Source organism: Macrobrachium nipponense, chromosome 2 (assembly GCF_015104395.2).
Source record: "Macrobrachium nipponense isolate FS-2020 chromosome 2, ASM1510439v2, whole genome shotgun sequence".
Lineage (NCBI taxonomy): Eukaryota > Metazoa > Arthropoda > Malacostraca > Decapoda > Palaemonidae > Macrobrachium > Macrobrachium nipponense.
The window spans coordinates 97,717,498-97,732,874 of record NC_087201.1 but is presented as its reverse complement, the minus strand read 5'-3'; the positions used below and the strand labels follow the sequence as shown (position 1 = coordinate 97,732,874).

The 15,377-nt window shown below is 38.3% G+C and overlaps 1 protein-coding gene across 4 annotated transcripts in view; it reads left to right on the top strand.

Moving 5' to 3' along the window:
* Positions 1-14,964, top strand: part of LOC135220828 (phosphoenolpyruvate carboxykinase, cytosolic [GTP]-like) — a 172,945-nt gene extending 157,981 nt beyond the window's left edge. The window contains exons 1-3 of one of the 4 annotated variants that reach the window (XM_064258371.1): positions 8,587-8,745; positions 12,107-12,227; positions 12,556-14,964. In XM_064258371.1, the coding sequence (XP_064114441.1) occupies positions 8,696-8,745; positions 12,107-12,227; positions 12,556-14,358 (1,974 nt within the window). In that variant the 5' untranslated portion in view covers positions 8,587-8,695 and the 3' untranslated portion in view covers positions 14,359-14,964. Of the gene's footprint in view, positions 1-8,586; positions 8,746-10,228; positions 11,823-12,106; positions 12,228-12,555 lie in introns of those variants that run through there. The other 3 variants (XM_064258370.1, XM_064258372.1, XM_064258373.1) reach the window with 3 other exon arrangements.
* The last annotated feature ends 413 nt before the right edge of the window (positions 14,965-15,377 follow it).

Genomic DNA, 15,377 nt, shown 5'->3' with positions numbered 1-15,377 from the left:
ATATATATATATATATATATATATATATATATATATGCTTTAAAAATTACAGTAGATGCACATGACTTCATTAAATAAGCGAATACCAAAGGAAAATGATAGTCAGAAATCCAAGCGCTTTCATCTTTATTAAGACATTGTTAAGGAACGAATGAAATACGGTTGGAAAGAAAGTTATCAGGTAAATAAAAGGATCAAGAACACCAGATGGTTAATTGTCAAAAGGGTAAAAATCAAAAGGATAATCCAGGTTTATCGGATATCAAACGGTCACAAACCTAAACATACATTTAACACTAACAGAAACTACAACGTATCCATATAGTTCGAAACATGTAAAAATTGAATATATTAATTTTGTTGCTTATATTTACTTACAACTTTTTTCATTGTGAAAGCATCGAGTTTAAATAAACCAAGACTTAAATTTAGAACATTTCCATTAACTTGTTTCATCAAGTCAAATAATGGAAATGTTCTAAATGTCTTAGTTTATTTCAACTCGAAGCCTTCACAATGAAAACAGTTGTAGGTAAATATAAGCAACAAAATTTATATATTCAGTTTTTACATGTTTTGGACTATATATGGATACGTTGTGGTTTCTGTAAGGGTTAAATCTATGTTTAAGTTTGTGACCGTGTGATATCCGATAATCCTGGATTATCTCTTTGATTTTTAGCCTTTTGACAATTAACCATCTGGTATTCTTGATCTTTTTGTTTACCTGATAACGTTCTTTCCAACCGTATTTCATTTGTTCCTTAACAATGTCTTAGTAAAGATGAAAGCGCTTGGATTTCTGCCTATCATTTTCCTGTTGTATTCGCTTATATACATACATTGTATATATATATATATATATATATATATATATATATATATATATATATATATATATATATAATGTGTGTGTGTGTTTTTCATCTCGAGGTGAATTCGGAAAGACTTTTGTTTTATTCTGGCGCTGCAACATCTCGAGTGGCTACATTTCATTTGAGTAATGTGTGTTTTATGAATATCTCACACATTTGCTCATTTACATGGACAGTATGTATATATATATAAGTATCATATATATATATATATATATATATATATATATATATATATATATATATATATATGTTTATATCTATGTATGTAAAACTGAAATAACGAAAGTTTAGAACGTGATAAATGCATAAATAAAGGTATAAGCCATAAAGGAAAGTGAAACACCTTTATATATATATATATATATATATATATATATATATATATATATATATATATTATATATATATATACAAACTGCTGGTAAACCTTCTTTTTAGGAGTATGAAGTAGCTGATTTTTGAAGTATTGTATGCAGGATTCATCCATAATTCAGCATTTAGAAATGATCACGGTTTTAATCATTATCTTGCCTTCTCGTGGAAGGTGTCCCCAGTTAGAAAAACTACTAGATGTTAAATGAATTACACACACACACTATATATTATTATATATATATATATTATTATATATATATATATATAATATATAGTATATATATATATAATTGTGTGCGTGTGTTTGTCACTCATATATCATGTGTTTGTGTGAAGATAAAAACTTGACCCTATAGTACACATGGTTGTCGTCAAGCTCTCCTTTACTCTTACGGACATTTATAATTTGATTCTTAAGAATGGCTGTCTAAAATGATTGCTGTTTGTGTATTGAAGAGAGAGGGGGGTTGGATATAGAGAGAGAGAGACTGGTGTATAACTCGTTAATTCCCGGAAAGTATAAACTTCGCAATAATAACGGCAAAACTCTACCGCCGTGTGGGAACCCAAAGAAAATATTTGACCAAAAAAATTAATAAAATAAAAAAAATCATTCATAAATTAACAGAAACATTTTATAAACAATAGCTTGTGTATGCAACATTAATTTTTTTTCAATGTCGCAATACTACCGAAAGGACATTTATCTTTATTGTTTTGTTATTTGATCAAAAATCCTTTTGCCCTTGACGTCAATCGTGATGTGGTGCTGGAACACGACCACACGTTCCATAAATGTTGTCCTCCATAAAGGGTATGGGGACATTTCCCTCCTCGAGGGGAACGTCCCTCCGCCAGGTGAGGACGTCTTTTTGCCCTTCGGTTAGTGCTGCGCTCCCGGAAGAGGGGATGTTCCCCAATCCACAAAAACAGGCGTTTTTCGATCAGGTGCCTTCGCCGGATCACACCGATCCTGAAAGTGCCCTTCACCTTTCTCTCTCTCTCTCTCTCTCTCATTTTTTATCAGTTGCAAGTGTGCTTGCTGATGTTGCTAGTTTTTAGTTTTTGCTTATTTTAATACGAAAATCGAGGCAGTCATTTGCCTCGACGTTGTTTCCAAACATACCAAGGTCTTACAGATAAACAATGCTGAGAGGGTTGGTTCCTGGGAGTAAATGGCGTAGCAGCCACTGCTTCATTCATTCCCCTAACAACCATCTTCGGAAATTCTACACTTTTAGACACCCTGCTGTGTGAAATATGTGTATATTATATATATAATATATTATATATATTATAGATAGATAGATAATTTTTATGCATATATATGCATATATATTTTTTTTGCATATATAATTTTATGCATATATACTTATATGTGTATATATAAATATAAGTGTATATATATGCATGCATTGCGAGTTTACAAAACCACTTACGTAACCTTGAATATGATATGATTATTCCTTTAATAGAGCCTGTAGTATATAAATACATAATTGAAATTTATGCCATTTTGGACTCGTCTTAACGGGGTTCGGTTCCATGAAGTGTCCTCCAACTTTAGCTGGAAATTGTCCGGAGGTCTTTTCTGCTTTTTCTAATTACAGGTCTCGTTTCTTTTCTTATGCGTGTTACCCTTGTTTCCTACTTCAATTTCTTCTCCAGGACTTCTCTATTTTTATCTATGATGACAACATCTGTGTTTGAAGAAGAGGTTATTTGTCTTTTTATTCAGGGAGTGGGAGTTTTATTAATTCATAAGTTTTCTTGACTTAGTCTGTCCCTCCCAGGTACGTCACATCGGAACGTTTATTATGCGCTGTGTGAGGAAATTATTCATGTCTGATTCATTGTTCTGATTGCTATTAATGTTGCAGCTTCATTACATGAAGTTGCAATCATTGATTTTTCGATGTGCAGAGATTTGAGAAGTTTCTCCAGCCCACACCATCTACGCAAACATGCAAACATATCAAGCGTGATGTTTTCAATTCATTCCTCCTCCTCCTCCTCATAGATTTCTTCACAAAGGAATGAAGTGTCTTCACCGATCTATTGACATTCCTCTTGTAACATCAATGAATGAGTTGCGTCTTTGCAGCTTCGCCAGAAACAGGCAAAACTCACTTGTTTGTTCCAAGGTCAAAAGGTATTCCTAGACTTTGGTTTGTTCCGCTCACCAATGGACAGCCTACTGTATAGTACTAAACGCCGAGTGCACAGTACCTAGGAACGTCTGATACTTGACATTATTTTTAATTTATAATCCCATTTTCATTAAATTCGAATTCCATCAGATTTCTTCTTCAACCTACGAACTTCTTGTATCAAATCTCCACATTCCATTGCTTCTCGTATACATCTTTACACTCTCCTTACCAAATTACTGTGTTCTCTGGCCGTCTGAATTTAATTCACCTTATCTGGTTCCATGAAAATTACTATTCTTCATTATTATTGTGTGTGTATGTGTGTGTGCTTGCATGAAATTTACTTTTTTTGTGTGTGTGGCGGCCCAGCGATTGTTTCATAGATGTACTCTCATTCTTGTCCAATATCCAGACGTTTATTCATACAATCCCACTTTTTCTTTTCATTCGGACTATTTCTTCTTAATCTTTTGCAGAGTTCCGTGTGCCTTTGAGGTCTTTATTCATACATTCACGATGTTTAACTTCGATCACATGTTCCTTTGAAAATTCTTTAGTCACTGGAAGGAAACCTTTGTAGTTTTCATATCTTCCAAAGGATCGCACAGAAATCCTTTATATAACAATTTTCCGTTTCAAAATGATTTCGTCTCACGATCTTAGAGATTATTTCAGTTTCTCAATTAACAGTAGATGAAATAGGCGAAATGATAACCGAAAATTTTTTGAAGGACCTTTGCATTTGTCTCTACCGCTCGCAGATGCCGAAGTTACTTGTTCAAAATGTCCCACACATTTATCTCGCACATTTTCTGAGTTTGTCTACAAGATCCCCAAGTTCATCATTTGCTTTGTCAATAGACTCGATTTTTTTCTTGTATTGCATCGTTGATTGTCATTATGTATCCATATTCTCTCTCTCTCTCTCTCTCTCTCTCTCTCTCTCTCCTCTCTCTCTCTCTCTCTCTCTCTCTCTCTCTCTCTCCAAGTTCATCATTTGCTTTGTCAATAGACTCGATTTTTTTCTTGTATTGCATCGTTGATTGTCATTATGTATCCATATTCTCTCTCTCTCTCTCTCTCTCTCTCTCTCTCTCTCTCTCTCTCTCTCTCTCTAAGAATATATTTCTGTTATGAAATATATTCTATTCGAAAACATCGACGGAATGTTCTTTATACGAATTAAAAAAGTAGATCTGATATTGCAAAACAGTAAAAGATTCACGCGAAATGGCAATGAAGGGGTCGAAGAGAGTCGCCCTGTCCTATGGCAATTTCCAATGCCTGAGCCGCTTCTTATTCATTTCACGGCGTGTTTGTTAATAACAGGCCCCAGTCGTCGTCCTCGGGTACCTTGCATAATAACTGTCCAGTGAACTTTAGGGCATGAAATGTCCCAGGCTTCTGCCAAGGTCAGTGATAACATCGGTGATTTTGAGTAACGATAAAGATCCTGCTTTTGGATGCATCTTAATGGCGTTGGATTGCGTGGATGGTTGCCAGGCAGGAAGAAGGAAATTCATTTTTATTCTTTCTTTGTGTGTTGATGTAGATTTCTAAAAAAATAAAAAAATAAATCTGATGTGGTTAAGAATACAGTAGTATCATTCCGCAGTGCTTACTAGAAAAACTGCTAGGTAAAATGTAAATTATGGTTGATATACATACAAACATACATACATACACAAACATACATACATACATACATACATGCACACACACATATGTACGCACAAACAGACACGCACATATATGTGTGTGTGTATATATAAGTGATTCACGAAGATATGGAACGTGATGAATGTATAAATAAAGGCAAATGCCACCCCGTTCTTTCACTTTTTCTTCGTGGTCTTTGCCTTATATATATATATATATATATATATATATATATATATATATATATATATATATATATATATATATTATATATATATATATATATATATATATAAACTTATTTACTTTACTCATTTTCCCCCTCAGTAATGTCTTAAGAAAATGGTATCTTTATGGTTTTTACAAGACTTACGAAAGCGGTTGCAGCTTCAATCCCATCTGCCGTCTCGTTACAACCCTAAACAATCGACTAACTACCATGTTTAAGTTCTCTCTCTCTCTCTCTCTCTCTCTCTCTCTCTCTCTCTCTCTCCGTCTCTCTCTCCTCTCTTTCTCTTTAAAAGAGGATCTCCCCATGCATCCAAGCCGTAGGGAAAAAGTGTCCTTAATTAATGCACCTCACGTGGGCATTACTGAGGGTGTTCGCAATGTCTCTTCGGCCCCTAGCTGCACCCACTTTTTAGCCATTTACTTCACCTCCATTCCCGTATACTTTCTTTAGTCATCTGTGTTACTTCTTAATGCATCTGTGGGATTTTCTCCTGGTTCCACTTTTAAGTCTTTGTACTCCATTTTCGATCTCTCTAGTTTGTTGTCCAGCCATTTTCAACTCCCTCTTTTCCAGTCTTGAGAGCTGAATGGCCGAAAGTGCCCCAGCGCTTGGCTTGACGGCCTGAATTTCACAAATCATCTTGGAGAAGCGCGGTCAAACCATCTCAGGACAGGAGACCAGTCTTTCTGTTACCAGCACTGTACTACTTGAACGTATCTTTATCTTTACTACGTTACTATATCGTTTTGTTATAATGTGTTCACTAGACACATTATAACAAATTCGATGAAGCAGAGGCCATTTGAAGCAAGATCATACCTGGATTTCCATTTGGAATGACTGAACTTTCGCATGAGTCAAGTCGAAAAGATCATTGTACCACTGAATAGAAGACGCATTCGTGATGAAAGGAGAAAACAGCGAAGAGATTGTAACTGGATAGAAATATAATGTATAGATTATTACATAAAGAAACTGCAATACAGTCAGAAAAGCGAATAAGTGCATGGCACTTCCAAGTACTAATGATAGTAGAAGGTAACTAACAATAATAGTAAGAATCTCCTGCCAGAGTCTCAAAGACAACGTGCCTTTGTGACACGTTGAATCAACGGTGTTTTTAGATCATTATAAGAACTTAGCTTTTTTGAGACAAATAACTGGAATGAACTGAATTTTATTTGAAATTTGACCTTTTCACCCCAGTTCAGGCCTCACGACGAAAAAATGTGTGCTATAGTCAAAGCTCTCTCTGTCCTCCCCACTTTTTCAAAATGCACTACAGTTTCAACCCTTTTTTATGTCATCCACAAAATTAATTATTTATTTCTTTTATAAATTATAGTGCAGCTTTTAAAGATTGTGGATTATATTAATAATAATAATAATAATAATAATAATAATAATAATAATAATAATAATAATAATAATAATAATCCAACAAACTTCTGCTCAGGTTTTTGTTGTGCACTGTTGCTATTTGTCAAATTATTAAGAAAAAATCTAAATAATTTACTGAAATAATAGGTACGTTGTTCGCGTTTAGTTAAGAGCAAAGTATCCGTACTACAGTTATTATATTCAGGAGTAGTCTATATATAAAAACATTTCTGGGTCCAACGAAGCCTTGTGGAGGAGTGGACAAGGTTCAAGAGTTAAAAAAAAAAAAAAGGAGTGCCCAACGGACACTGTACTGTCAGTCTTCATAACATGAGTTGGTTGGTTATTTCCAATGAACTTATGATTGTTATCTGGTATGAATATAGGATGCTGGCGACTTTCGCTAACTTTAATTAAACCTGTTTTAAACCCCTTTGAGCTGTACATTTGGTATAATAATAACGTTCGTGGTTGAATGATAATATTAGATGCTGGTGACTTTCGCTAACTTGTATGGAAGGAACCTTTGTTTAGATCGGTTGGATAGTTTATTTACAATAATAAATGTAATGTTCGTGGTTGATTTTTCGTGCGCGGGAGAAGCGTATCGAGAGTGACTCCTAGTTGCAAGAATAGTGCCTCAATAATAATCTCTCCTATCTGGTACTCAAACTGGCGTGATTTTCAACATATGTCCGATATTGTCGTTAACTTGATGGAAGCTGCCACCGGCCTTTGCTACGCATCCCCTTTCACTCGTGTGCTGCTAACCTATCGCCGTCAGCTGAGCCGCCACATTCCCTGATAATAATTGTTCTTGGTACAGTCCTTTTAAAGAACGATGTACTTTTACTGTTTACTATTATTATTAATTTTATTATTATTATTATTATTAAACACGCTAGCGGTGCGTTCACCCAGATATGCACACGCATACAGAAACAATAATATTATATATATATATATATATATATATATATATATATATATATATATATATATATGTGTGTGTGTGTGTGTGTGTGTGTGTGTGTGCAGATATTAGTGTTTGAATATGTACACTGAAAATATGAAATCTGCAGAGTAATATCAGTTATTCCTTTTGCCTATTATAATAAGATTGGTAAAGCTCAGAGGTTACAGTATAAGAAAACTTTTGGACGACTTTCTCGCCTGTCATTAAAACAAAACAAAAAATCTCGTTGTTTTAATGCCGCCGTCATTTGGCGAGATTGGGTTTGTTACCTGCATTCAAAGAAACATACTTTCCACATCAATGTTGGTATTGAAGAGCATTTAATGCAATGAGCCCAAAACAATATAATTGCTATGAAGATTTGAAACTGTCCCGCCAGTCTTTCTGGATTGTCATGTTATACAAAACGACCACGATCATGGAGGAGGCAGCAGCGGACAGGGTCAGGATGTTGTTTGGCTTTGTGCTGCCTCGTACTTTTCTAACATTACGGCCCAATCCTATGAATTGCATCAGCTCTGCGCAGCAGCTGGAGGTGTGTTGGTGGAATAGCCAATCATTGGTAAGCATTGTGGGGGCTCGGTTTTCCCTGGCCAATCAAAGGACCCCAACAGCGTTGACGTTCAGACTCCAGTGGCAATTTCCACTCGATGTACGCTACTGAAACTGAGTAAAAGTTCATTTTTGCTGTAAATTGCTATTGTGATCTCTTGTTTTATAATGAAATTGTTAACTGCAAAGTATTATGTATTCGGCTCGCTTGTTATTTAAGCATGACAAGAGACGGTAGGTAAGAAAATGTTTTGAGAAGAAGGGAGGTAACGCGGATAGCGAGCGCTGGGAACTCAACGAGGAGCGTCGCGCGCGCAGGGATGTGACGTCACTGCAGAAGGTGCGCATGTGTTGGGGTTGCAAATAAAAGAGCGAAGCACCCCATCCGTAGCCACACTTCATCCTAGTGGTCCAGAGAAACCAAGCTATGGTTATATCTCTATAGTGCATACACCTTACCAGAACTTGTAATACGACTTTGTCGGCAAAGATGGTCATCACCAGTAATAACGTTGAGGACGTCGTCATGAATAACTCTAAGTAAGTAACGCGCCCTGTTTATAAACTCGTCGCTCGAGTCTGTCGCATTGCGAAACTAAACTTGTGGTCGTCGTCCGCATCCTCACTCAGCCTGTGTGGATCAGTCTCCATTTCAACCAGCGATTCGGATGTCTGATTTCTGAAACGTTCGCCGTCCCTCTTACGTGGAGAGATTTTCTCTCATTCGAAATCATTATTTTTTCCGAGTTGTGTTTATAATGTAAGTGCAGAGTCTTGGTACGTTTTCATATCATTAATAATTCATTAGATTGCTTTGAATCGTGTCAAAGAAGCCTAGTTAATTATTAATGATATTTATACTTACCAAGACCTCTGCACTTACATTATAAACACGAATCGGAAATAATATTGACTTCGAATGAAAGAAAATTATCATTTCTTCGGCATATCAAAATAAGTTTGTAACCAACTCCAGACTTGGCTTTGCCCGCACATTTTTCGTCGACTTATTACTGAATTGTAAAAGTTCAAAAGCGACTGTCCAATCTTTACGAAGTATTTGCTGTGTATCATAATTATTTATTAACTATGTTTTGACGTTAGCTATACGTCATATTTAGTTTCTTTTTTGCTTTAGTGTTTCGGGTTTCTTGCACGAACTTTAAACAGAAGGGGATTCAACGTAAAGCATCTCTCTTTTATTGCCATTTATTGTTTGCTGGTTTCTTATCAGTTTTATGCATTTAATTCAATGTAATCTCAATAGCAGCCACTGATAAGAATCTTATCTCTCACCCGCTCTTTGTGAAAATTCTTGATAGATTATTTCCGCGGTAGTTGAAAATCATTCTAGTATTCATTAGAAAGATTTGTATCATGTCTGGCCATACGAAGATATATAATTTCCTGAAGCTGTAATGAGTACGGAAGCCCGTACTGGGTGAGAAAGTACTTCCTTGCGTGAACGTTTGAGGAGTGGTTGTTTGCATCAGCCAAGTCAGCGTCGCCTTTGCCTTTGTTAAATGTTGGGGTCCTCCCGTGCACGAATAGATGATCTTGCTTTCATCGTTTTTCTCCATAAGGCTTATGTTTAGTTGGTAATTTAATGTAATATTTATTATCGACATAATGTATCTGTAACAATATTGGTAAACATATTCTAAAGGGTCCACAATAATAAAAATTTTAAAAGTTCGTGTATAATTTATAAACGCTTTATGAAAGCTTTCGAACCCTTCTTTGGCTTTTATCTTCAGGCTGAAGATGAAAGCTGGGAAGGGTTCGAAAGCTTCTATGAAGTTTTCATTAATTATACACTAAATTTTATAATTTTTATTATTGTGGAGCCCTTACAACATTATATATACTCTCGTGATAGTTTTTTTCCCATTTAGTAAACATGTTGGATCTGAAATCTACGGGAAAATATCTCCTTGTTTTATTAAATATCATTTGTTCATATGCTTTCGACACCATATTCTTTTTTTTTTTTTTCATTTTTAACGATTATAAGTCATATAAAACGGCAACATAAATCGTCTGTTCTACAGTCCTTTTCTTTCTTAAGAAACTGGTAGCTCCACCGCCAACTAAGAACTGTAATTCAAGACAGCTTTAGGGAATTTTTGGGTGGATAGCAGGTATACGATAGAAACAGGTTTTGTGTTTAGCAGTATTATAGCAGAGACGATGAAAGATAACCATCAGCCAGTCGAACTGGAGGCGGTGGGGCGGGTTGGTTGAATAGGTGTGGCAGGTGTTCTGTACCTCACTGGGCGCGTGGAAATTTCCTCGCTTCCTCCTCGGACGCGAAAAGGGAAAGTAAAAAAAAATCTCTCTCTCTCTCTCCTTAAGTATGAGATGTTTGCATCAACTGTCGATTCATTCCTTCTTAGATTTATATTTTGACGGGGTTTAGAAAGAGTTTGTTACGACCATAGAGGTTGAGGCGAGAACTTTTCTTTCTCCACGGCGAAATCGTACAGTTACTGATTAGTCATTTTGGGCTATATTTGTCAGAAATTGTGTCATTTGGATGTTCGGGTAATAGAACACCCACGAATGAGAGTTCTTCGTTTCATCCAAACAATGATGCCTTTACCCTGTATTCCTTTCTTATCTCAAAAACTAGATAACAACACTCCAAAGGCCTAGTTTGTGAGGGGGGGGGGAGATAAATATTCGTTATCTGTTATAAATTCGCTTTCTTGTTCGTGAAACCTTTTGTCTTATTACTTCCAGCTCGCCCTCAGATTTCTAGATAGAAGCTACAGATATTCTGATTTGGACCATCCGAGGCATCAAGGACATCGAGAAACATTTAGGGAATAATAAAAAGTCGAATAGTCTCTCGTTGTCGGAGAAACTTAGGGAACAGTGCATGCTGGGAGATTGGGGAAGAGACGCGGGGATGGGGGTGTTGGGGGATTCTCCACAGCTGCATCTGAAGGAAGGGTATAAAACGATTGTTGGAGGCGAAGTGAAACCACAGTCCACCGACGGCCGCCTGCCTCTCTCGCGCTCCCCGCCAACCCGACCCCATTCCTCCTCCCTTTCTACCCTACGGACATAGCCACCCCTCGCCCTTAGAGCAATCTGTTACTACTTCAGTTCCTTCCCTCTTTGAGTGTTGAATTTTTGTTTTCCGCTGTCTGTGCCTGTCCCAGAAACTTACCCTGAACTACTCCACCCAGTGTTATCCCTGTGAATCCGCTGTGATATCGAAAGAGGTCGGTGAGACACTTCTGACACACCTGTTAGTACACCGCTCGCCCACGTCATTGCATCCCCCGTGGCCTTTAGGATTATTTACCATACGAGCGCTACAGGGTGTGGACGAGTTTACACTATATATTAATTTTTTGTAAGACATGCGAAGGATACCGTGTGATGTAATCGAAGGACATCGAGTTTGTTGATAGCGCTACCGAAAAACACTTGGTTACGAGAAGTGGTTATAATTCTTCCAAAAAGTGGCATTAACTAGTGGCCTTAAGTCAAGCTAAACCAAAGTGCCTTTAGTACTGTTATGTACAGCAGGTGACCACAGAACAATATTCCAAAATGATCTTCGCTTTTCGTAACTGCAAACGTCTTTATTTTAGGTATAGTAGAAGGTATAAATTCTCTCTCTCTCTCTCTCTCTCTCTCTCTCTCTCTCTCTCTCTCTCTCTCTCTCACACACACACACACGCACACACAGAGCGTGATACGTGTCTGTTAAGCACTTATTCGTTGATAATAAAATTCACCATGCCAATATATCAGTGTAATCCTAGAGTTTTCACAAAATTTTTGGTAATGATTGTTTTGACAAAGGGTCAGGTTCATTTATTTTATACCGTGTTTAAAAAATAGTATTGGAAAATGTTGTGCTAACTCAATTGCATTTCTATTACAGACTGAACAGCTTCATTTATGAGGCTTCCAAGAATGCTGCTGAAGTGAACAAGAAGAACCTTGAATTCCAAGTTCGATCCCTCGGCGTTGCCCATGGCAAACTTAACAACCTTAAGCCAAAGGTGAGTGGTCCATACTTACCTTTACGAACCCCACTTATGTCTACGCCCAACCCCGCAATTCCCACCCCTTCCGCTCCTCTCCTCTCTCTGTCTCTTCGGTCATTATGTCCCAGTCCTCGTCTCTCTCTCTCTCTCTCTCTCCCCGTAAAAGTTTGAGCATAATGTTTATTATTATTATTATTATTATTATTATTATTATTATTATTATTCAGCTCATTTGAGTTGCTTTCGCTTATGAATCCTCTCTCATATTATGGGTTGTCCACTGACAATCATTCTTTTCTGTTTCATTGTATTGAGTTTATTATATTTCTTTTTCTTTTTCTAGGTGCGATCCTTTGTGGAGGAGAGTGCCCGACTCTGTCAGCCTGCCAACGTCCACATCTGCGATGGCTCTGACCGCGAGTTTCGTCACCTGTTGAACGTGATGCAGCAGGCTGGGATGATTGAGCCTCTGCCTAAGTACACTAACTGCTGGCTGGCTCGTACTGACCCAGGCGACGTGGCCCGTGTCGAAAGTAAAACTTTCATCGTGACGAAGGACCGCCGTGAAACCATTCCCTCCCCCAAGGAGGGTGTCAAGGGCCTCTTAGGAAACTGGATGTCCCCTGATGACCTGAAGCAGGCCGTCCAGGAACGTTTTCCAGGATGCATGGCTGGCAGAACCATGTATGTGATTCCCTATTCCATGGGTCCAGTAGGTTCTCCTCTGTCAAAGATTGGTGTTGAATTGACTGATTCCCCTTACGTCGTTGCTTCAATGCGCACTATGACCCGAATGGGATCCGTTGTACTGGATACCCTTGGAGAAGAGGACTTTGTCAAGTGCCTTCATTCTGTAGGATGCCCACTTCCACTCAAGAGGGAGTTAGTCAACCAATGGCCTTGTGATCCAGAACGCACCATTGTGACCCATGTGCCTGATACAAATGAGATTATTTCATTTGGATCGGGCTATGGTGGAAATTCTCTCTTGGGTAAAAAATGTTTCGCCCTTCGAATTGGTTCAACTATTGCCAGACGTGAAGGATGGCTGGCAGAGCACATGCTTATCCTTGGAATAACAAATCCCCAAGGAGTTAAGAGATATATTGCCGCTGCATTCCCATCTGCCTGTGGCAAAACTAACTTGGCAATGATGACTCCGTCTCTGCCTGGATACAAAGTGGAGTGTGTTGGCGATGACATTGCGTGGATGAAATTCGATGACGATGGAATTCTCCGAGCCATCAACCCTGAAAATGGTTTCTTTGGAGTAGCCCCTGGTACCTCGATGCAAACTAATCCTGTTGCCATGAAGACAATTCTTTCCAATACACTCTTCACAAATGTAGCCAAGACCAGTGATGGAGGCGTATTCTGGGAGGGCCTAGAAAAAGAAATTGCTAATAATGTCACCATTACATCTTGGCTGGGAGACACCAACTGGACTAAGGAGTCAGGCAAACCTGCAGCGCATCCCAACTCGAGATTTTGCACTCCCGCTGCTCAGTGCCCCATCATTGACCCTGCGTGGGAAGATCCTAAGGGAGTGCCCATTTCAGCCATCCTCTTCGGTGGCAGGAGACCACAAGGAGTACCTCTTGTTTATGAGGCATTTGACTGGAAACATGGAGTACTCATTGGTGGAGCCATGAGGTCGGAGGCCACTGCTGCAGCAGAGCACAAGGGCAAGGTGATCATGCACGATCCATTTGCTATGAGGCCATTCTTCGGTTACAACTTCGGTCACTATTTGCAGCACTGGTTAAGCATGGAGAACAGAACTGACAAGCCCCTTCCCAAAATATTCCACGTCAATTGGTTCAGAAAGGACGAAAAAGGCCGTTTCATCTGGCCCGGATTTGGTGAGAATGCCCGCGTCTTGGACTGGGTTTTGAGGCGCATTGACGGCGAAGATATCGCCGAAGAGAGCGCGGTGGGACTTATTCCGAAACCAAATACCATTAAAATGGAAGGTCTGGAAGACCAGAACATTGACATGGATGAACTCTTTAGCCTCCCAAAGGACTTCTGGCAGCAAGAGGTTCGTGATATAGCTAAGTATTTCAGTGAACAACTGGAAGAAGACTTGCCCAACGAAGTGAGGGAAGAGCTGAAGAGGCTGGACAAGCGCGTCGAGAAGCTTTAGAGTAGCTAGCTATCGCTGAGAAAGGTTTTGAATCATCGGGAAGCGCTGTTTTTGCAATGACAACACCATCAGTGTGAGCTCGGATTACATCACTTGCATAGCAACACTGCGCCGCATAAATGAATTTTGCTCATTTTTTTCTCCAAAGGGAAATCGTTATGAATACCCACAGAAATCCCAAGTGTCTAAGTCGTCATCTCTTAACGGAAAATTGTTCACATTAGCCATGATGATGATGATGGTATTAAATTGTTCTCGGTTTCCGAAGGGAAATTGTCAAAGAATTGCTTCCAACCTTTGCTACAAATTTGTCATTCATATCAGTCAGTCATCGTGTCCCCCATTCATAAAGCAAAATACGCATGAATAACCTCCCTCCCTTTAACATAATCATAAAGCAATGCAATATTTTGTGATACGTAATTTTAGTAGCATAAACACTGTTGTTCCTTCTAAGTTCACCCCCTCAGCTGAGCTGAGTTTTTATGTTGCGTGGGTTGTACTACGCTCTTTTTTTAATGTTTATTTTGTATATATCTATCTGCTGATTATGGGAGAATGTTGATCTAAGTAACAAGATATCAATATTATTTTTATATACGATCATTTTACTTTGTTTGCATAACCTCTTATTACCATTAAGAGAAAAGAGCTTGACCAAACATCCTCCATTCCACTTTGCGGACCACAACAGCTCCAGCTACGGATTTCAAAACAGACTTGTGCTGAACGAAGGAAGACGAACCGAAAACACGGCACACACCACAAGTGACAACAGAATGTTGCCAATCGGTGTCCATAGACGATATTTCAGACTTAGAGGTTTGCTCAGGCACTGTAATGTAACAGCACAAAGACCTTACACAATATTCTGAACTCACTCATAACACTAATGGTGAATGACGTTTCGATCGTCATACGAAAGATTGTCGTTCAATCTGTAGAAGTCGTATCCACATTCACAAGATGAAGAAATTAATGGAAGGTTGGTTCCTAAAGATTTCTGGTTCTGTGCTGGC